A 21,380-nucleotide genomic window follows, 5' to 3' on the forward strand; every position below is an offset into this window, starting at 1 on the left:
AAATTGCACCCGTCCCTGGTTACAGAGAAATTATAATCTCCGTAATAAGCCTTACTGTCTACACGACTGTTCTTATCAAAGGTTTTGTTCTATGCATCACTTAGCTGTGAAGCATGGTATATCATATAGACTCATCCGAATAAGATGATCCATACTAGCAAAAAATGAAAAAAAAAAAAAAAACATTTTTAAGGGTACTCTAAATAAAACAAGAATAAAATCTAAAGACATGAGTGAGGTAATAAAAGAAAGAGGAAATTATGTGTCTCATTTCAAAACAGAGTTCCATACAGAGGAGCCATAAGATTATGCCTTTGACATGCCAAGTCACATGTGTGGTGATGAAAATAACTGGCCACACTTAGAGGTAAAAAACAGAGCATCAGTGGCCACTTAACATAGAGTTCATCCAGTCTAAGTAATTTTCTTTGAGTAAAAATGTATTTAGAATTTCGGAATATTATCTAAGCAACCTAATATTCCAACTAATTAGCAATTTAATTAATATCTGTCACAACTTTTTTCCAAGTAATTTTAATAAAAACATATACATAACTTTTGGTATTAATAAAATTATTTTAAAAGACTTTACATCATGCAACAATATGAAGGCACTTAATGCCAATGAGCTGTACACTTAAAAATGGTTAAAATGTGGGGCACCTGGGTGGCTCAGTCGGTTAATTGTGAGACTTCAGCTCAGGTCAAGATCTCACGGCTCTTGGGTTTGAGCCCCGCATCGGATTCTGTGCTGACAGCTCAGAGCCTGGAGCCTGCTTCAGATTCTGTCTCCCTCTCTCTCTGTCCCTCTCCTGCTCACGCTCTGTCTCTCTCAAAAAAATAAATAAAATATTTTTAAAAATTTGTTAATGGTTAAAATGTTAAATTTTACATTATAGATATTCTACCACAATAAAAAATATAAGAAAGAAGAAATAAATGAACAGAACATGTTTTTAAAAAGAATATGAAAAACAACTTTTACCACACCAATTAAGTATAAAGCCGTAACATATGCCTAGTAAAGACTTTCGGTTTTCACTAACATAACTACATAGGAATTTAAACTTCTCTGAGGAGGCCACCATTGAAGGATGGACGGACTTCTACTCCCGAAGCGACACAGGGCTGGGTATTCGGACTGAGGGAGGAACAGAGCCGGAAGAACGGGAGGCCGCGGCTCAGAAACCCAGCAGAGGGGATCCCAGATCCCGAAGGAGGGGACCCGGCCTGCAGTGACCACGCGGGAGGGGAGGTATGAGGGTGACAGTCCATGCACGCCTTCCCCAGAGGGACTCGGCTGGGTGGGGCTGGGGGAGCCACAGAGCAACACAGTTAAGAAGAGTGGAGGCCTTCAGAAGGTCTCGTGGACAAGGGAGGGGGCGGCGGGACACGGGTGTGATGACGGCACAGCCCCCCGCCCTTCCAGAGCCAGAGCCTGGACGACCTAGCAGGAGGGCACCTGCACCTGCAGTCGTGCCCCCTCCAGGAGCTGGGGTCCCTCATCAAAGATGGAGATACAAGCAGACTGAGCACCTCTGTTGGTTTGTAATTAGGTCAACAAGAGGCTTAACCATACTGATTAGGACTCCGGGTTGGTCAACGAAAGGGAAAAAAGAATCGCTGTCAGTGATTCTCAACAATGAAAATAAATGGAAAATGTAATGAAGTCTGGCATCTTAAAACAGAACTTTAAAATTATTTCTTTGTAAAAAGCAACATGCGGATTTGTTTTCTGCTTATAATAATACAATGAGAAAGATTTTTGAGACAATCAGGAATAACTTATCTGGGCTGGCTAATTAATAAAGGACACGAAAGAATCGCTGTTGGTTTTGATAATGGCATCACGGCCACTAAGCACACGTCTGTGTTTTAGAAACGCATACTCAAGTCTGCAGGGGTAAAACGATGTGATGCTTGGCAATGGCTTTACAATCTTCAGCAAAGAGAGACAAGAAAAAAATCAGCCCCGTGATCAATAATTGGGCATCCACATGTATGTTCTGGCCGGTAGAGCATTTGGTTTTTTTAATTTTTTTTTTTTTTTTTTTTTTAGTGTTTTTATTTATTTTTGACAGAGAGAGAGAGACAGAGCATGAACAGGGGAGGGGCAGAGAGAGAGGGAGACAGAATCCGAAGCAGGCTCCAGGCTCCGAGCTGTCAGCACAGAGCCCAACGTGGGGCTCGAACTCACGAACCGTGAGATCATGACCCGAGCCCAAGTCAGACGCTTAACCGACTGAGCCCCCCAGGCGCCCCTAGAGCACTTGTTTTTGAATTCCTATGAATGATACCCGATTCAGGAAAACAAAATATCTAGCACATTCCCTACCACAAAGAGCATGTAAAAAATACATGAGAGGCAGAGAAACGAAGCAGCGACGGACAGAGGAAATGCTGAATTTTCACGCGGACAAACATGAATCCACAGAGCAGGTCATTGCGCCACGTCCCAGAGCAGGGGGTACTAACCGGACCGTCGCTGAGGCGCCGGTGGGGTCCTGTGCTCCTCAGCAATTCTGAAGTGCAGCGGAGACGTGGACAGGACACAGCCACTAGGCAGACAAATCGCCAGGAGAACAAACTCACAAAATGCACGTTGTCAGGACATCACAAGGGATTAACTCACGTAGATACGGATGTGCGATCTTTGGAAACGATCAAGCTTATTCCTCTTCTTCTAAGAAATAATCTTTACTATTTTTAACAAAATGGCTCTTTTATAATTTACATCCTATCCTGAAATAAAATACTTTTACATTGAAAATTAAGTATGAATCATTTACTTTTAAACAAGACAGAAGCAATGCCATGAGCAAGAATTTCTTTCGAACAGGTCAGGAGAGTTGGGAGTTCACCAAACTTTACTTTTTTTTTTTTTTTTTTTTTTTTTTTTTATTTTTAATTTTTTTTTTTTTTTCAACGTTTATTTATTTTTGGGACAGAGAGAGACAGAGCATGAACGGGGGAGGGGCAGAGAGAGAGGGAGACACAGAATCGGAAACAGGCTCCAGGCTCTGAGCCATCCGCCCAGAGCCTGACGCGGGGCTCGAACTCACGGACCGCGAGATCGTGACCTGGCTGAAGTCGGACGCTTAACCGACTGCGCCACCCAGGCGCCCCCAAACTTTACTTTTAATTCTTAGAATCGACAGGAACGTAAGCTCCTGAGCGGGGAAAGCCGCATGCGGAAATCCTACCGGAGAAGACCCTACCGAGGCAGCACCGACAGGCTCCTTCCGGCGCCGAGACCTTGCCGAGACCGCACCAGAGCCGCGAGACGGATTTCCAGCACGGCGATCTGACCGCCAAACACGGACGTCAGTAAGCAGATGGCCTGCACGGGACAGTTGTCACACGGTCAACAGTGAGCACACACCCGTGACCCTAACCACACAGGGTAAGGCTGCTCCTGTCACGTGGGCAGTTATCGCGTGCCAGACGTCACACGCGAGGTCACACTCCACCACGTGGAGGAAAGGACGCGTACCGATGCACTCGGCAGGGTCTGAGGACGGCACGTTTCAGGGCTCACCTTGCTCGCCAGCCTTGCTCATCATTGCGCACGATCCGGCAACCTGAATGCTGAGGCTCCTGAAATCTTAATTTCCAGCAAAGAGAGACAAACCAGCAATGTTTACGGGGGAACGAACCCCACGTGCCTGCACGCCCACCGCACGTGGGCCTGTGCGCTCCCGAGAGCCCTTGCCCTGGGGCAGCTCAATCCGGCGGAGAAGGCATAGGGCAGCTAGGGCGAGCCCCGGTAACACAATTCCAGGGGCACACACACACACACCCAGATCTAAGAGGAGCTCCGGTGAACCTTCAAGGGCAAGCAGGGGGAGGAGAAGAAGGCACTCAGGTCAGCAGAGGTTTGGAGGGTTCAAGCAAAGTCTGCAAGTAAGTGACGGTCGAAACGGGCAGTGACCTCCAACGAGGAGAGAGGCTGGGCTGGGCCAGGCTAAGAACTCGGACTCTGTCCCCAAAACACAGGGGCCTTAAAGGAGAAAGTAGGGAGACTGCTCTTACAGGTGACATGGGCTGTGCCTGCAGGAGGCTCCTGAGGGGGGCAAGCTCGGGGAGGGAGGAGGGACGGAGTCAGGAATCACGCCCACGTTACTGGCAGGGCAACTCCCGGCGTGGAGGTCGCAGAATCTGAGAACAGACGGGAGCCGCCCCAGGTCAGTCCAGACCGTGGAGTCGGACAAGCTGGGGGGCTGTCCAGTCACAGGTGTCAAGTCGTCAGCAGGAAATATGGACAGTGTGGACTCAAAAGCCCTTGGTATAAGCTCGGGACAGGCGCGGCAGCCCTGAGGAGAAGTGTCCCTCGGAGCCCTGCGCACAGAAGACAGGGGCACCGAGGACCAAGGGAAGGGAGACCCACCCAGAGGTCGGAGTGAGCTAACAGCATGGCCTTGGGACCCAGAAGCTGCCCGTGGCCTGACGCATGGCGAACACGCCTCATCTGCACGTTCTGGTGACCAGACTTTCTACGCTGAAGGTGTCACCCTCCCGTGGCAGAGGAAGACATTAATAGAAGTTACATGAAATTTAGATCAAAGGTGACCTGAACTTTCACCTTACCCTTGTAACGTAAAACGCCTTCCAATTCGAAGTTCACCAAGTTAAGTATGAGTAAGCCAGAGGAGCTGCCAACCCACAGGCACGGGGCACTCTCAGAAGGCAGGCTAATTTTCAAAGAAAAAGAGAGAATGACGTGGCGGTCTCACCCCTCAGGCTTCCGTCCCACAGCTGCCACTGAGCAGGCAGCCGGCTCTCGGCATTTATGACCCAGAACAGCACTCGATCAGGCTGGTGTTCAACGGTCTCGGGTTTCCTGGAAACCCACTGTCCAGTGAGGACGAGACGGCCACGACCTGACCGCAACTCGACTGTCACCTGCAAGGCTATCACTTCTTCCGAGCTCAAGGTGGCAGCCGGTGCCACGTCCATCCCTTCGAGGCGGCCACGTGGCACCTGCGTCCTGCCGGGTGGTGTCTGGAGATGAGGAGCCCCGCTAACAGGGAACAGACCACGGTGGCAGAGCTCAGAAGATACCGACCACAGCTCTGCCTCCTCTTCCATCGATGTGCAAACAGGGTCAATGTTAACAAAGGGCCAATAGGCCTCCTCTGGCTATGCCAGACTTGGACTCTGAAGGACTCTCCACGCCCTCTCTCCTGCCTGCCACTCGGTCCCCTGGAGCCTCACACGGCTCTAGGACTGTCTCTTTCTCACTCTGGGCTCATTCTCAGGCCCGCACACACCTGCGGCCGTCCAGAAGGCAGCCAGGCAGGTGGGTCCCTGCCACCCCATGTGCACCCCAGGGGCGGAAGGCCTGGCCCTGACCAAAGCACAGGCCAGATGTGTGTTCCCACCCAGCCTGGCACCTGTGCGGACACTTGGCCCTACAGCACGGCCAGCTCCCCGTCCAGGGGAGCAACCCCCTTGTCCAGGGAGACCAGAGGCCCCGTCGTCCCTAGACCTTTCCACACTCAGTAAAAGCCATCATGATACATTCTTAAGTGTCTGATATACAGACAGATGGGGGAAGTTTAGAGGGAGTCACGATTATATCCTCCTTTACCTTATTATGCACTCAAGATCTACCTAAGGACGCTTAGGGGGCTCAGTCGGTTGGGCGTCCGACTTTGGCCCAGGTCATGATCCCACGCTTCGTAGGTTTGAGCCCTGCGTCGGGCTCTGTGCTGACAGCTCAGAGCCTGGAGCCCGCTTCAGATTCTGTGTCTCCCTCTCTCGCTGCCCTCCCCCACTCTGTCTCCCCAAAATGAATAAACATTAAAAATATTTTTTTTAAGATCTGCCTGGATTTTGGTGAGTGAAATTAAAATTAATATTTCTTTTATTAAATAGACTTAGAAATAATTGACCAAGTTTACCAACTTTAAGACTCGAAGCATGCAGTCCTAAAAACACTTCACAGTTATTATTATTCTAACAGACAAAAATAATTTGGTTTTAGTTTAATCATTCTTCAAAAATGAACCTAATTTGGTAAAGTTTTCTTCACATGGCACTGGCCAAGTTCATCATACTCACCATCCACACTCAGAACTGAGCAGGAGCGAAAGGCCACAGGGAGCCAGGCCCAGGACAGGCAGGCTTCCTTCCATGTCCTCTCCTTTCTCCAGGCCGTGTGCACAGGGACGCCGATTCTCTAGGAACAGAACTATTGATAATCTGAGCTGAGATTAAAATGGTCAGTCGAGTTAAAGGCAAACAGTTGGCACCACGGGATGTTGATGGAAATACACGTGGGCTAGAGTGATCAGGTCACGAGTCAAGGAAAGCCCTCAGACTTACACGAGGTAAAGAACAAGGTTACAAATACAGAGCAGACCCCATACGTGAGGCCTGGAAAGAAGGAACGTGGAGTGTCAGGCACACCTAGAGTTTAACCCTGTTCTTAAGGCAGGATCAGGTTTACCTGCTAATAAATGGGCCTTCGCACAAGAGGTCACGAAAACCAAGATTTAAAGCATTAGGAAGAAAGCAGGTACACTGAATAAAGGTCATTTCTGACCTTCGGGAAGGCCGGGGGAGGGGAGGGGAGACACAAGCTACACCAAAGAGCAGGACGAATGGTGAGAGACTTGGGGGCAGCAGGGAAAAGCCGAACTCGCTGTGACAGGAGAGTCAGTGCACTGCCCGTGCCCCACAGGAGTCCCAGGCTGGACTGAGGAGGGAAGTCCACAGCTCTCCCAACAGACCATCCACTCCCGTTGTGACACTGTGGTAGGTACGAGAGCAGAGGGTGAGGAAGGGAGGTGTGGCCAGGCAGGGGCTGATGAGGTTTGGAGTGGGGGTGGGGGTCCAGGGCCAACAGCCAAGAAAGAATTCTTGAGACGTCTTCCGTGCAACAGGACGGTTTTATTAAAGCACGCACGGGGACGGGACCCGAGGGCAGGAAGGGCTGCACTGGGGTCCCGAGGAGTGACAGGTTATGCACTTGGGAGCTGGGGGAGGTAAAGACTAGGGGAGTCCCCAGAAGGACTTTCGTCTGCTAAAGTAGCCACTTAAGATCCTGGAGGCCTGGCTATTGCCAGGCTAAGGTGGTTCTTCCCTCTAGCAAAGCACTAACATGAAGACAAAGGGAGTTCCCGGAGAAACATTTTCCTCTGCCGGCCTCAAATATCTTGTCAGTGGGCTTCAGGGTATAAGGAAATTCAACTTTATCACGTCTTTCTGCCTTTGTTTCCCCCATCAGAACCAACTGTGGTGGGGCGCCTGGGTGGCGCAGTCGGTTAAGCTTCCGACTTCAGCCAGGTCACGATCTCGCGGTCCGTGAGTTCGAGCCCCGCGTCGGGCTCTGGGCTGATGGCTCGGAGCCTGGAGCCTGTTTCCGATTCTGTGTCTCCCTTTCTCTCTGCCCCTCCCCCATTCATGCTCTGTCTCTCTCTGTCCCAAAAATAAATAAAAAACGTTGAAAAAAAAAAAAAAAAAAAAAAAGAACCAACTGTGGGCAGAGGGAGAATAGTGCAGAGCAAAGGGACTGGGCCAGCCCAAGGGGATGGGGACGCACAGGGGCGTCCTGGGGGGGAGGGGATGAGGGACAGGGGAGTACAGGGGAGGCCCAGGAGGTGATGGGGTCACGCAGTGGGGGAGGGGGGGAGGGGTGTGGGCACGCAGGGGAGGCCGGGTGAGGGTGGGGGATGGGGACACGCAGGGCACCAGTCTGCTCAGTCAGCTCGGCATGGAACAGCTCTGGAAGGTAGCTCTGTCCACCCTGGACCCCTCAGCACCATGACAACCCACAGCAGCCAGGAAGCCGCTGCCTTGGGCCGGGGAACACACGCTCTCCTGGTCACCGGACCGCAGTGCCCTGCACACAGGATGGGGTGACTGGCCCACCCCATCCTCCCTCACAAGATCCGCCTGGTGCTGGTGGAGCTCTGAGGTCAGACGCTCCACTTGTCCCCGCCCCCTCTCCGGCCCCCTCCCCTAACCCAGGACCCTCAGGCTGATCAGCTTGGAGAGCACCAGGGCGGGAACCCCATGGGGCAGGGTGGGGGGGCGGGGGTCTGAGTGGCATTACCTGGCAGGCTGCACAACCTGGACTCGACCCTCCTGGAGAAAGTCTCTCTCTTCTTCTTTAGGTCAACTCGGGTCACACAACGATAATGATGTCTTTCAACCAAACTGAACACCCAGAGCTGAGAAAGCAGAGCAGGCGCGCACACACACACACACACACACACGCGCGCGCGCGCACACACACACGGAAGCCCGTCATCACAGGTGGGCGTGGCTCGAGCCCAAGGAGAAAGACGGGTCAGGAGAGGGAGACACACTGCACGTGGCCTCAGAGGCGGCTTGGACCCCTCCCTTCCCTCCACAGCGGAGCCTCCGGGTGCTTCTTCGGCCCCCCGACTTGGGTGCAGACGCCCCCTCTGACTCACAACACTCCGCCCAGGAGGGCGATGTGCTCTGACCCCCACGGTCCACGCCAGTCTCTCGGAGCCCAAGGGCACGGACACACAGGTGCGAATACACCCACGTGTCACCCGGCCAAAAGACACGGGTGACAGCAGTCACCTTTGTCAAAAAGAAAGATAGGGGCACCTGGGTGGCTCAGTCGGTTGAGCTTCCGACTTCGGCCCAGGTCATGATCTCGCGGTCCGTGGGTTCGTGCCCCGCATCGGGCTCTGTGCTGACAGCTTGGAGCCCGGAGCCTGTTTCAGATTCTGTGTCTCCCTCTCTCTCTGACCCTCCCCTGTTCATGCTCTGTCTCTCTCTGTCTCAAAAATAAACAAACATTAAAAAAAAAAATTTTTTTTTAAAAAAGAAAGATAAAATTTCCTCGTTTCCAAAAATACACCCGTGATACTGTGACTTATAACTAAGAAATCCATGTATGTGGATTTCCTGTTCCTGACACAGAGCTCCTTTAAAACCCTCGGAATTTCCCAAGTGAAGAGAAGGACAAAGGTGTCTTTTGTTGTGTGAACGAAGTGCCTGTTGGAAAGCCTCAAGGGTGGGGGCAGGTGGCCAGGGGAGCCACAGGTGATGAGAGGCTGGCAGCTTTCTGTCCAGCCCCTGACCTGGAGGTTGGGTTGGGTTCAATCACCAGCGGGCAACGAGTTAATCAATCGCACCTACTTGACGAGGCCTCCGTTACACCCAGCTTCCAGGCTGGTGACCGCGTCCACACTGGGAGGCTGACCCCACCCCCAGCTCTACACGCGGGACCCTCCCCCCCTCGCCATCTACACCCCCCCCATCTGGCTGCTGTCTGTGTTCTCCATCACACCCTTTAATAGACGGGTGAACCCGTAAATAAACGCTTCCCGAGTTCCGCAAGGCTCTCTAGCAAATTAGTCAAACCCCAAGCGGGGGCATGGGAACCTCCAATTTGCAGGCAGTTTGGGCAGAAACTTCGAGTAGCCGGGGACCTACCACCTGTGACTGGCATCTGAAGGGGGGTGGAGTCTCACGGCCTGAGCCCTTAACCTGTGGGTCTCCACCTAGACAGTGTCAGAACGGAGTTAAACTGCAGGCCGTCCAGCCAGAGTGGTGGAGGACTGCCTGGCGAGGGGAGCCCCACACGTGTGCTGACCGGAAGTGCCTGAATGGGGGTGTTTGGTTATTTCCTAATACAGTATCCTGCCCAAATTTTCTCCACAGCAACTGTGTAAGAAGAGAACAGAATCCATACTTGGGGAAGCACACCTGAATGGCTCACCTGAGAAACTAAATTCTGAAAAAAATCAAGTATCTTCCAATTTTTCAAGCTCCATAAAGCTGGCTCTTCACAGGCTGTGGGTGCGTGCGAGTGAGCCCCACACGGATGCCGCGACCCCAGAAGGAACAGCTCGGCTGCTGGGGTCAACGGTGTCTTCAAACCAGAAAGAACACACGCGAGCGTCGGAGCAGAGACCTCTCTGCAGACGCTCGTGCGGTCACCGTCACGTTTGGAACTGAGATTCCAGCCTGCGGTCCCCTCACCTGCCCGTCTGCACATCCCACCACCAACTGCTGGCTCTTTTCATCCACGAGGAGACTCAGGAGCGGGGAGGCTACAGTGGGAATACGTAAAAATTGAGCTGTAAATATTTAAACTGAAAGCTATCCAGGTTTTACTTACACATATTTTTAGTCAAGTCTGAACTATCCTGAAATAACTTCTTCACCAGCAAATAAAAACCTCAAGTGCAGACACGTTCTGAGAACGTGTGTGAGGGAAGTAGCGACACCGCCCACCAGAAAAAGGGCGGGCGGGGGGGGGGGGGGACGTGGCGGGGGTGGGGAGAAGCTTCCAGTCCAGGTCGGAGCCAACGGACCGGTCCGTTCAAAGCTCTCCCGCACGACCGATGCCAGGCAGCCCCACACCCACACCATCAACAGCACTAGTGCCCAAATGGCATTAAACTCGCAACAGGAATAAACTCGTGGGTCTAGTCAGGAAAACAGCAATTAAATGATTCCTACTGTTTAAATTGTTGCCTAGCATGTGTCATTTAATTTAAAACTTATTCTGAATCTAAATTGTCAAGAATTCAGAAGGAGAATTAAAATAAATGGGACATTTAAAACCATTGTATGCCCGGGGCCTCTGGATGGCTCAGTCGGTTAAGTGTCCGACTTCGGCTCAGGTCACGATCTCGCGGTCCGTGAGTTCGAGCCCCACGTCGGGCTCTGGGCTGACCGCTCGGAGCCTGGAGTTGCTTCGGATTCTGTGTCTCCCTCTCTCTCGGCCCCTCCCCCACTCGTGCTCGGTGTCTCTCTCAAAAATAAATAAATGTTAAAAAAAAATTTTTAACCATTGTATGCCCTACATAAACTATAAATGATATGCAAAATCAAGTTTGTAATTATTTTCTTGACAAATAATTCCACATAATTAATTTCAGGAAAAGAATTCCAACATAATTCTAAGAGATGTGCTTTGTCCCTGTGATTGACAAACGTATTCAAGTTGTTAAAACATTCTGTTCCACACACAGATGAGTGGCACCGGGAAGAATGCTGAATCCTTTGGGAAATATAGCAGAAACTGCACCAGATCACAAGGCACCTGCACGTTGGTTAAGCTGTGTTTTCACGGGACTCATCCCAAGAAAGGGACCGTCTTCTGTTAGTTCTCTGCCCCCGCCCCCATGTGAAGTAGGAGACGCTCAGGGTGCTGGGACAGCAGCCCTGGAGGCAGAGGGAGGCAGAGGGCACCGCAGGCCAGGACGGCACGCTCTGCAGGGACCTGCCGACGCATGCTGGGGACTCACCGGTGCACAGACAGTGTGAGGAGGGCACAGGGTGGCCTGCAGCGCAGGACCGTGCAAACTCTGCCCGACCACACGCTCAGCCCGTGGGGCAGATGCCTCCTGCAGAGGCCTCACTGGATGGCGCTTCCAGAAAGCACACACATGCTCAATTTTAAGTTAAAAACTTCAGGAAATGTGCCTGTGAAGTGAATCCTTACGCTGTGCAGACGGGTGCGACACAGCCGCTCGTGAGGGGCACGGAGACCCTGGATGGGGTGCGTCCAGCCTACAGAGCGGCACGCGGCCCACCGACAGAACATCCGTCCGCAGGTCCAGTCACCTGTTAGCACTGCTGAGCTGTACAGTGGTGATCCCGCGTGATGGTCCCAGACCTTTGGAAAGACACTTGGTTTTTAGAGGGGGTACAATTCTGCCATTTGACACAGCGTGGACTAATGCTTCTGCTCAATTACAAATTAATTCACGTGAACGGTTACCTAAAGGAGAAAATAGTAATAAAACAGGCACATAAACAATAAAACTGTAGCAACACCATAAAAGGTGTCAGAATCACAGGGGGGAAAGCTAGCATTTCCAGAAATAACAATCTGTGGGTTTGGGAAGACCCAAGACGAGGCTGGAGACGTTGCCAAGAAGAGGTGTGAAGGCCACAGTAATTGATACCCTGACTAAAAGTACATGTTTATTTTTTCGGGCACCCTCCAGTGCTCTCCAAACATCAGCTCCCATTCTCCGAGCCCCCGTGAGACATCTTAAAGACAGGAAAAGTCCATCTTAAAGACGGGAAAAGTGAGGCACAGCACCGCTCATCTATCACCAGCAGCTGGAAGGACTGGGGCTGAGCCCAGGCGGCCTGCTCACAGCACGGGAAACAGCACCCGTGAGGCCAATTCTACGGGGCAGAAACTTCCAGAAGACAACAGAAGTATTTTCCGTCTCTCTCCTCTGTCACTCTGCAGATGTGCCTAAATTACCCTCAACTTTTCTTCCAGTCACCATGGAGAAGTCCTCACTTGGTCAATAAGATAACAGACCTAATACCGGCTGGCTTGGAGCCTGATGGGAGCTTAGCTGGCATTTTAAGTTCTTTCCTTCTCGGGGCGCCTGTGTGGCTCAGTCAGTTGGGCGTCCGACTTCAGCTCAGGTCATGATCTCGCGGTTCGTGAGTTCGAGCCCCGCGTCGGGCTCTGTGCTGACAGCTCGGAGCCTGGAGCCCGTTTCGGATTCTGTGTCTCCCTCTCTCTCTGCCCCTCCCCTGTCCATGCTCTGTCTCTGTCTCAAAAATAAATAAAACGTTAAAAAAAATTTTTTTAAGTTCTTTCCTTCTCAACCTCAGTTTAGTTCTGACTGAATCCTCTGCTACCGGAAGATGCTTCTTCTGCTCTGGGCCCTTAGGAAGTAACATGGAAGTAAATTTGATGTTCTAGCTCCCGAAGGCCCTGGACTTGAGGAGGAGGGGCCCGCAGGTAACCCAAGCCCAGCTGGGGACGTTGGGACACTCCTGGCCGACACAAGAGCGTATGTGCAGGGACCACAAACCAGAAAGTCCTTCTAGAAAGCATCTGAAGTATCCCGGTGCCCATGCCCTTACCTTAAAGCTTCTGTCTTCAGACACTGAAATGATGATATGTGTTTGCCATGGACAGAACTCAGCTGCAGTCACGGGGCCCCGGTGACCCTCCAGCACAGCTAGTGTAGACCGGCTCTGGGAGAGTTTGTGAAGGAAGATCAGTAACTGAATGTTCTGGCAACTCTTGTTAAGAAGTTACATACATCTCACAGAAAACGGTTTCTGTTAAAGTCTACGCAATTCCCTTTTCCAAATGTGAAAAGTACTTGTATATAAACCTACAAGTTCAAACTCAGATGGCTGAGCTGAGAGGGAAGGAAGCAGAGGCCTCCCGGGGCCATGTGCACGGCAAGTTTAGAGACAAGGCTAACTGAGGCCGATCCAGAACAGAGCCAGGCAGCAGGAAGGCCGGGCTCTCGCACCTTCCCATCTACACCGTGTGCTGCCCTGAAGCCACCCTCCAGTGCCAGGACTTCCCAGAACAGCCCTGCAGGGGTGGGGACGGCGTCTTGAGATAACACAGGACAGCGTGTTCATCTACTACCAAGCTAGCCTTCCTCCTAAGTCCCTGAAGCCTGTTACAACCAGGCAGCCCCAGAAGACAGCGTCACAAGCCGGAATCACATAGCGCGGCCGAGAGGTGCTGGTGCTGTTCACCTGGGACTCCGGGCACCTGGGGTCAGGACTGCTCTTCAACCCCTACAGCATCCGGTCAGACAAGATCATGTCCCCGCACACACATGCGGGGAATACGTACGCAGCCGTATCCACACAGCGACTTGACCAACAAGTAAGCACTTACACCGAGAAGACGTTCCCAGAGCGACCAGAGACCCCTGTGCGGCACGGCCACTTCTGCCTCTCGTCACCAGACGGGCCAAAACAAAAGGCGAGGTGGCGATGTGCACAAGAACAGGCTCACTTCCAGATTGGACGTGAGGACATACACATTTCTGCTGCCTCCAACTTCCGTAACACGACACTGTCCTAAAGAATACCCCGTTTCCTCTCAGTACTTATGGTCGTGGCTTACGTTAGTTTAAGTGCTCACACTCATTTAAAGTCTCTCGGAGCAAGTCTCACAAACTGGGCCCTCCCTAGTGCTCGGGGAACGGTGCTACCACACCCCAGGTTCGTGGGCAGCCCGCACTCACCTCGTACAGGCCGCTAAGGAAGGGAGAGGGCAGCGTGGGCTGGCCGGTGGAGCCAACAGGCGCCACCTCCCTGCTCGCCCACAGGGTTGACACCTGACTCCGGTCCTGCATCTCTGCTTCCGGGACGGACAGGGCTCTCTGCCCTCCTGGCTCGTCCCACAAGGGCGGTGAGCCCTGCATCGCCGAACAACCCCCAAAGCCATTCTGAACCCTAGGACACGTCCCCTCACCTGTGACTTCACCGACAACACTAGCCCTTTGTGTGAGCCTCAATTTCACAATTTGGCCAAAAATCACTTGAACGCAGAAATGGACACTCTGGGCCCCAAACTGCCTAGCACACAGAAAGCCTGCCATCAGCTAATCCTCGAGCAAGATTTCATGCCTAACGTTCTCCATAACCTAGCGTTTTTTAAGTGGGTGTGGCAAAAACACTCTTCGTAGGCTAAGAGCTTTGTTAACTGCACTCATTTGGCAAATAGCAGCCAAGACACAACACCAGGCCTTGGATGATCTGTCCCCAAAGTCTCTGGCAGACGTAACCCTGAGGAAACAAGAGGCCTCCTTCAACACCCCCCCTCCCGCCCCACCCCTGCTCTCTTACACCTGGCTGACCCTCCAGGGCTCCCATTTCAGAATCAGATGCGAGACTTGAAGTCACCAAGAGGAAGGGGAGACACAGTCCCTTACACCCATCCCAGTGAAGAGATAAGTGAGAGACATCCAGCTCCCGAAGAAAGCAAGTTTTGTAAAAGAGATCAACGAAAGCGGCACTCTGTGAGGGCTCGGAGAGGTCCGCAGAGGAGGGGCAAATGAGAGAAACGATATCGGACTGAGCGCCCTCACTCAGCACCCCGATAGCCGGATTCCGTGCACAGGTTTCCTAACTGGCCTGAAACAGCAGTAGCTGGTTCAGGGGGCTTTTTCCCAGCGCAGGACAAAGACGTGTTTTCCCTCGCTTTCCCTAACCCCCTGACGAAAATACGCCCACATGAAAATACTGTCGATGAGAGGCGGGCAGGGCCCCAAGGAGGCCCCGCCGGCAGATGCGGCACCCACCTCGGTATCCAGCATAAAGATTTTATTCCCGGCACACACCGCAGCTGCTCGGTCATCCGGGCTCAGCCTCAAATACAGCGCCTTCCCCAGAAGAGTGCCCAGGACGAGCCCTCGAGGAGTCAGCCCTAGAGGGAGTTTCACTGTTAGTGTCAGGCCGTCAGAGTGGCCCACGAGCCACAGGGAATCACCGACCACGCAGCCCTCTCTCTCTACGTGATGCGGAGTGACAAGGACTCTGACGCGACGTTAGCTCCTCGACGGTACTAAAACCATCAAGTGCAAACAGTTCTTCTGGAAGTATGCGGAACGCAAGAACCGTCCATCGGAAGATGACTCTGTGCCTTTGCAGATAACAGGTCTCTGCGAAGGCTGCAAGTGCAAACGTGTGGGGGTCACACAGAATGGCCCACGGTCCCGGTTCGTCCCTCCCCCCGTGACCACACCTGCTCCAGGCCTGGCCGCGCGAGCTGCCCGGGCTCGCTCCAGACAGGCAAAGGCACAGGGCGCCCATCCGAGCCTCCGAGACCTGCCCACACCACGAGGACGTCTCCGGGCAGGCCTGTGGGGCCAAGGCAACGACACAAGCCAGCCCTCAGCTTCAAGCAGGGCCCCTCGACCAAGCCAGCACCGGGCAGTGAGGACTCAGCACCACCAGGGCTGGGCCGTGGGACTGAGGCTGCCTGCTGTCCAGCAAGGTCATGTCAACAGCAAGACCCCGAGCCTACAGAAAGGGAGCCGTGCACACACCACGTGGGAGTTCTAGTCTGGCCAGGCTAATCCCATGGGTCCGCTCCACGAGTATTTAGCAGGCACCGATGCTACCCCTGGCATCTCTACAGGCACTCGGGATAGACCAACAAACAAAACCAAGTCCCGCCTTCGTGGAAAGCTTACTCTGGGGTAGGAGGTGGGGGCACTTAGACACCAATAACCAAAATATGTCAATGAATTACACACAGTGCTAGAAGGAAGTGAACACTGTAAGAAAAAGCAAAGCACAAAAGGGGACTGGGGTCCAGGGTGGTGGTCAGAAGGGCTCTCGGCACCGGAGAATTGGACGTGGCAGAATCAGCAGGGATCCTGAGATGGCCCTGGGGGCAGGCCACTATGCCTGGACTGTTCCCTGAAGCTGGGGGTAGAGGTAGGGGTCGTGTAGCTTTGTCAGCAAGGCCCTGGAGAGCTTTGGGCAGCGGTGGGATGCACTCAGACTCCAATTTCGCAGGGAGCCCTGGCTGTGGAGTTGAGAGCAGAGCCCTGGGACAGGACTGGGACAGAACGGGGGGAGCGGGAGGCGCCAGCACAACGCGCCAGTGAGCGAATCTGCGGGGTACGGTGAAGGCAGGTGTGAGAAGCATCCACGCTTCGCATGTGTTCTGAAGGGAGAGCAGACGGAAGCCGTGGGTTGGGAGGACGTGGAGGCGAGGAAGGAAGACAGGACACAATGCCATGACTTCTGACCGGAGCAGCCGCAGGGAAGGCTATGGGAGGCAGGTGTGGGAAAGGTGGTCAGGACAGGTAAGCTTCAGAGCTATCAGCTGTGCACGTGGGCGCGTCCAGGGCAGTTCACACCCGAGGCCGCAGTCGGGATCGAGGCCTCGCTCGGCGAGAGCACAGGTGGCAGCTGTCAGAGCCTGGCTGTCATCAAGGGAGTGATTTTTGAGGGGCAACAGGAAAAGCCCCTGTGCCAACGTTAAGAGGTGGGAGAGTGACAACGAGCCAGCAAAGGAGACTGAGGACAAGTGACCAATGATGGAGCACTCCAAGGTCCCAGGCCACGTGCCATTTCCCAAGTCCAAGTGCAAACACAAATCGCTCTTGGACGCGAAGGTACTGTAAGTGAGCCTGCCTTCTCCACGGGCGCAGAAACCAAGCCCGGCTGCGTTGCACCCGGCCCAGGCCACGGGGGCACAGGCAGCGGCCTGCGGCTTCTGAGAACCGCACCCCCATCCCTGCAGTGAGGGCAGAACGAGCCCGTTCCGGTCCCACTGCCACAGCTGAAGACACAAGAGCAGCCCTGGCACACCCACCAGACTGAGCTCCGTGTGAGCGTGAATGCTGTGCCTCAGGGCCCAGCTTCGACCCCCTGTCCATGCAGTGGACCACGTGTGTCAAAACGTACAGGAGTTCTGAAGGGCAACTTAAAAATAAACCTTGGGACACAGCCCTTCCAACATGGAAGGCTACTTATTGACAAAGACCCATACGGGGAACAAATCACTAACATGGGGTTCACTGCACAGATGTGTGTGCGTGCCCTGTGTACACACATTCATGTGTGTGCACGTGCTATACAACATGTACATGTACGTGAGTGCTCTGTGTTTATGTACGTGCGTGTATGTGCTATACACACAGGTACACATGTGTATACTTACGTACATGTATGCACATGGTAGATACACATGTACGTGTGTGTGTGTGCTGTGTGCTTACATACACAGGTACATGTGTGTGCTGTATGCTTACATGCATGTGTGAGCATGTGCTGCACACACGGGTACATGTGTGGTGTGTGCTTACTACACGTGTGTGTGCTATACACACAGGTACATGTGTGCGTGTTGTATGCTGACGCACGTGTGTGTGCACATGCTATACACATAGGCACATGTGTGTTGCTATTACTATATTCACATGTGTGGTATGCACGTGTGTACGTGTATGCATATACACAAATGTACATGGGTCATATACTTATGTGTGTGCTGTGCACACGTGTACGTTATGTGTACATGTATACCTGTGTGTGCTGTATACATACGTACATGTGTGTGCGTGTGCTCTATGTGTGTACTATATGCACATGTGTCCATCTACGTATGTGTATGCAGGTCTATGTACTGCGTATATGCGTGTGCATGCACATATGCATATGTGCTCATGTATGCATGTAGTGTGTAGCATGCACTGCGTGTATGAATGTATATGCACTATGTGTGTATCTGTGTATGTCTGCAGATACTCTGTGTGCATGTATACGTATAAGTGTATATACGTGCACTATACGTATACATGCATGCCTGTATGCACATCCCTGCGTGTATGTACTATTGTATCTACACATATGCATGCATTATGTACTATGTGTGTGCATGCATATGTATGTGTGCACTATCTGTGTAGGTGTATGTGTGTAGGTTTACATGTGCATTGCCATATATGTATGTACGTGTGTGGGTACTACATAAATATTGAATATGTGCACATATGTGTGGGTGTGTATATTCGTGCTATATGTGCGTACAAATACTACGTGTGTATATGTGCAGGTGTGTATGCACTATTTGCACATGCATGTATGTTACATGTGCATGTGTGTATGTTATACGTGTATGTGCTTTGTGTACGATGTGTACCGTGCATGTGCATGCCACGTTTATATACGTGTGCGTGCTCTATGTGGGTGTGCCATGCGTATGTACATTCATGCATGCACTGTGCTTGCGTGCACTACGTATGTTTGTGTACTGCATATGTATGAGCATGTGTATATACTATTTATGTGTATGTGTGTGTGGCTACGTCTGTACCACATGCGTGTGTATCACAGAAGTACGTGTGTGTGTGCTGTGGTGATACACTGATACTGCGCTCAGGCTACAAGTTAAATGAAGTGAGGTCTTCCATTCTATTAACTGCGTTTTATACACACGGACATATACTACTATCATGTACACGGTCGCCTAAGGTCCCCTGACACCTATTTGGAGTAGTCCTACGGATTCTCAGTGTCACTAATCACATAACGTTCACACTCCTCACCGTGGTCCTCACCTAACTTCTCAACTTTGTTTGCTCAAGCTCTAATGTCCCCATGCTCCCACCCCGCGGGCTCCCTCTCAGCTCTTCAGACAGGTCAGGTTCCGCGCACAGAGGGCCCGTGCGCACACGGCCGGCTCTGCCGGCAACGCCGCTCCCACGTGGCACGGGGCCACCGTCCGGCACCGGCCCTCGCTTGCGTCCAGCTCCTCCTCATCCCCCAGCTCAAAAGCCACCTCCCCAGAGATGACACCACGTGGACGTGTCCTGCCCACGTCCTCTGTCGACACCTTGCCTTTCTCTGCTGCGCTCCCCACAACCAACAACCAGTTACTCGCCTATTTGAAATGTGTTTCCCTCCCCTCACGGTCTCTGTAAGGAAAGAACACTTCAGTTGCCTACCTGTTTTCAGAGGTCCAAAAAAACCACAGATATCAAAATAAGGAAATACGTAAGAGTAAAACTAATGAGCCTATCATATCAGATCCACACACGGCAAAAGTCAGCACGTGTGAATGCCTGGTAAGCTTCCCACACAGAACATCCAGCTTGGACACTCAGTTTCAAGGGTAAAGGAGTCAAAAATGCTCCCAAGCCCCTGTATGTTACCAAGTCTATTTAAGGGTGAGTCGTTCCCTTTTACACTTTTTTAAATGTATTTTAAGGGTTCATTTACCTAGAAGCACTTTCTGTCTGCACTCATCCAGACTCCACAACATAACAGAATCCTGTGATGCGGAACAGATGAGAAGTGGACTCACTGTATTTCCAAATGTCACAGCAGTGATCGGCTGACGGTGCCCTCTTAGGATTAGAGGCTAACAAAGTTAACAAGAAGAGAAATATCATCAACTACAGAGAACACTTAAAGAATAAAGGAACATAATGGCATAACCTCAAACCTAAGAAACCAAATGGCTTGAATTTTTCAAATATGTTTCTTTCATATATTCACTTATTAAAATTCCCGTTAATGTACTATTAAATTACGGTCAGGTGAACCATCTTACCGTCACTCAACATCGTGGATCACGCGCACTAGTAAAATGATACAAGTCACCTCACTCTTCCATTTCCTCATCAGTCATGAATTAAGCAAATGTGTGTCGCGTCCCTGCAGTGTGCCACAGAGGTCCTGCTGTGCTGGACACTGAGGAAATGAGAAGGATCCGCAAGAGGAGGGGAGCGTTCCGGCCGCTGGGAGACGAGGCACATTTACGAGGCTGCTGGTACAAGCGAGGAAGGTGATGGGGCCACAGAAAGCCTGGGCAAGCGCGACACTGTGACGAGCGTGTTCACAGCTCTGACCAAGCATGAGGAAACCGGAAGCCGGCAGAAACGTGCAAGCAGAGGAATCTGTGACCAGACTTGTAACACTGCTGCAAGGGTGGAAGAGGGACGATACTGGGGACACAGTGAGACCAAACACTCCGAAGACAGCACAGCAAAGGCCTGAACTAGGGTGACAGGGATGGAGACGGGGGCAGACAATGAACCAAAGGCTCTGTGACCAACGGGCATCGCGAGATAGAAGAGGGACAAGAGCAAAGGTAATCAGTGTTCGGGCTGAATCCCTAGGGGAATGGGGGCATAAGGAAGACAGCGCGGAATCAGGAAAGATCAGAGGTTGTCTGGGCTGTGCTAAGGGAGCTCCTTTCGAGCTGACAGCCAGCACACAGTAGGTGCTTTGACGTGAGGGCCATCGCGCAAACAGGAGGACCTGCTCATGGCAGGCCAGTTCATCTGTACCAACCTCCTGATGAGAACGACAAGAAAAACTGGCAAAATTTGCAAAAAAAAAAAATCTAGATGAGCAAGATAAGGCACCAGAGAGCAATGAAAGCAACAAAGAATTAAGACCAGAGAAGAAGGAAACTGAGAGAAGGGATCCAGCACGGGAGGCCATTCACCCGTGAAGACTTCTACCAAAACGCAGCCTTCTGACAATTCCGGTAGAGGCCATTGAAAGCTGAGATACTCACGGGACTAGAAGCACAAACGGGGCGTAATTAAATGCATCATTTTCAGGTACAAACAGAATTATCTTATTGGGATAAGGGCAAAGAATTCCACTGCCTGCAAAGTACCTCTGAGAATAAAGTTGACAGCCTTAAGGTGAGGACTCCATGCATTTTTTTTTCTTAAAACACCACATTTAAAAAATTTTTTTTAATGTTTATTTATTTTTGAGACAGAGAGAGACAGAGCATGAGCGGGGAAGGGTCAGAGAGAGGGAGACACAGAATCTGAAACAGGCTCCAGGCTCTGAGCTGTCAGCACAGAGCCCGACGCGGGGCTCGAACTCACGGACCGCGAGATCATGACCTAAGCCAAAGTCGGCCCCTTAACCGACTGAGCCACCCAGGCGCCCCTAAAACACCACATTTTAAAACACTGCTTTAAAAAAAGAATACAGCCCACTGCAGTGGGAGGGAAGGGCATGTTGCCAAACGCCCAGGGCTAGAGTAGTGACCCAAAGGACCAGGTCCAAGGAGGAGAGGTGAACGGGCCATAGAAGAGTGCTCACAAGCCCACCTCCAAATTCTCATAATCCCTGACTGGCTTAGAGTGACCGGAAATTGCCAGTGCCCTCCT

The 21,380-nt window shown here is 51.9% G+C and overlaps 1 protein-coding gene across 1 annotated transcript in view; it reads right to left on the reverse strand.

The window, feature by feature from the left end:
* WDR27 (WD repeat domain 27) overlaps positions 1-21,380 on the reverse strand; it is a 153,693-nt gene that overhangs the window by 127,382 nt on the left and 4,931 nt on the right. The window contains 11 exon segments of the mRNA XM_086708337.1: positions 2,476-2,558; positions 3,219-3,340; positions 3,525-3,604; positions 4,588-4,691; positions 6,064-6,181; positions 8,060-8,177; positions 9,970-10,040; positions 11,563-11,614; positions 12,835-12,948; positions 15,027-15,151; positions 19,462-19,603. Coding sequence (XP_086564463.1) covers positions 2,476-2,558; positions 3,219-3,340; positions 3,525-3,604; positions 4,588-4,691; positions 6,064-6,181; positions 8,060-8,177; positions 9,970-10,040; positions 11,563-11,614; positions 12,835-12,948; positions 15,027-15,151; positions 19,462-19,603 — 1,129 coding nt within the window.

The sequence above is a fragment of the Puma concolor genome, chromosome B2 (assembly GCF_028749965.1).
Source record: "Puma concolor isolate L17-30 chromosome B2, mPumCon1.1.hap2, whole genome shotgun sequence".
Lineage (NCBI taxonomy): Eukaryota > Metazoa > Chordata > Mammalia > Carnivora > Felidae > Puma > Puma concolor.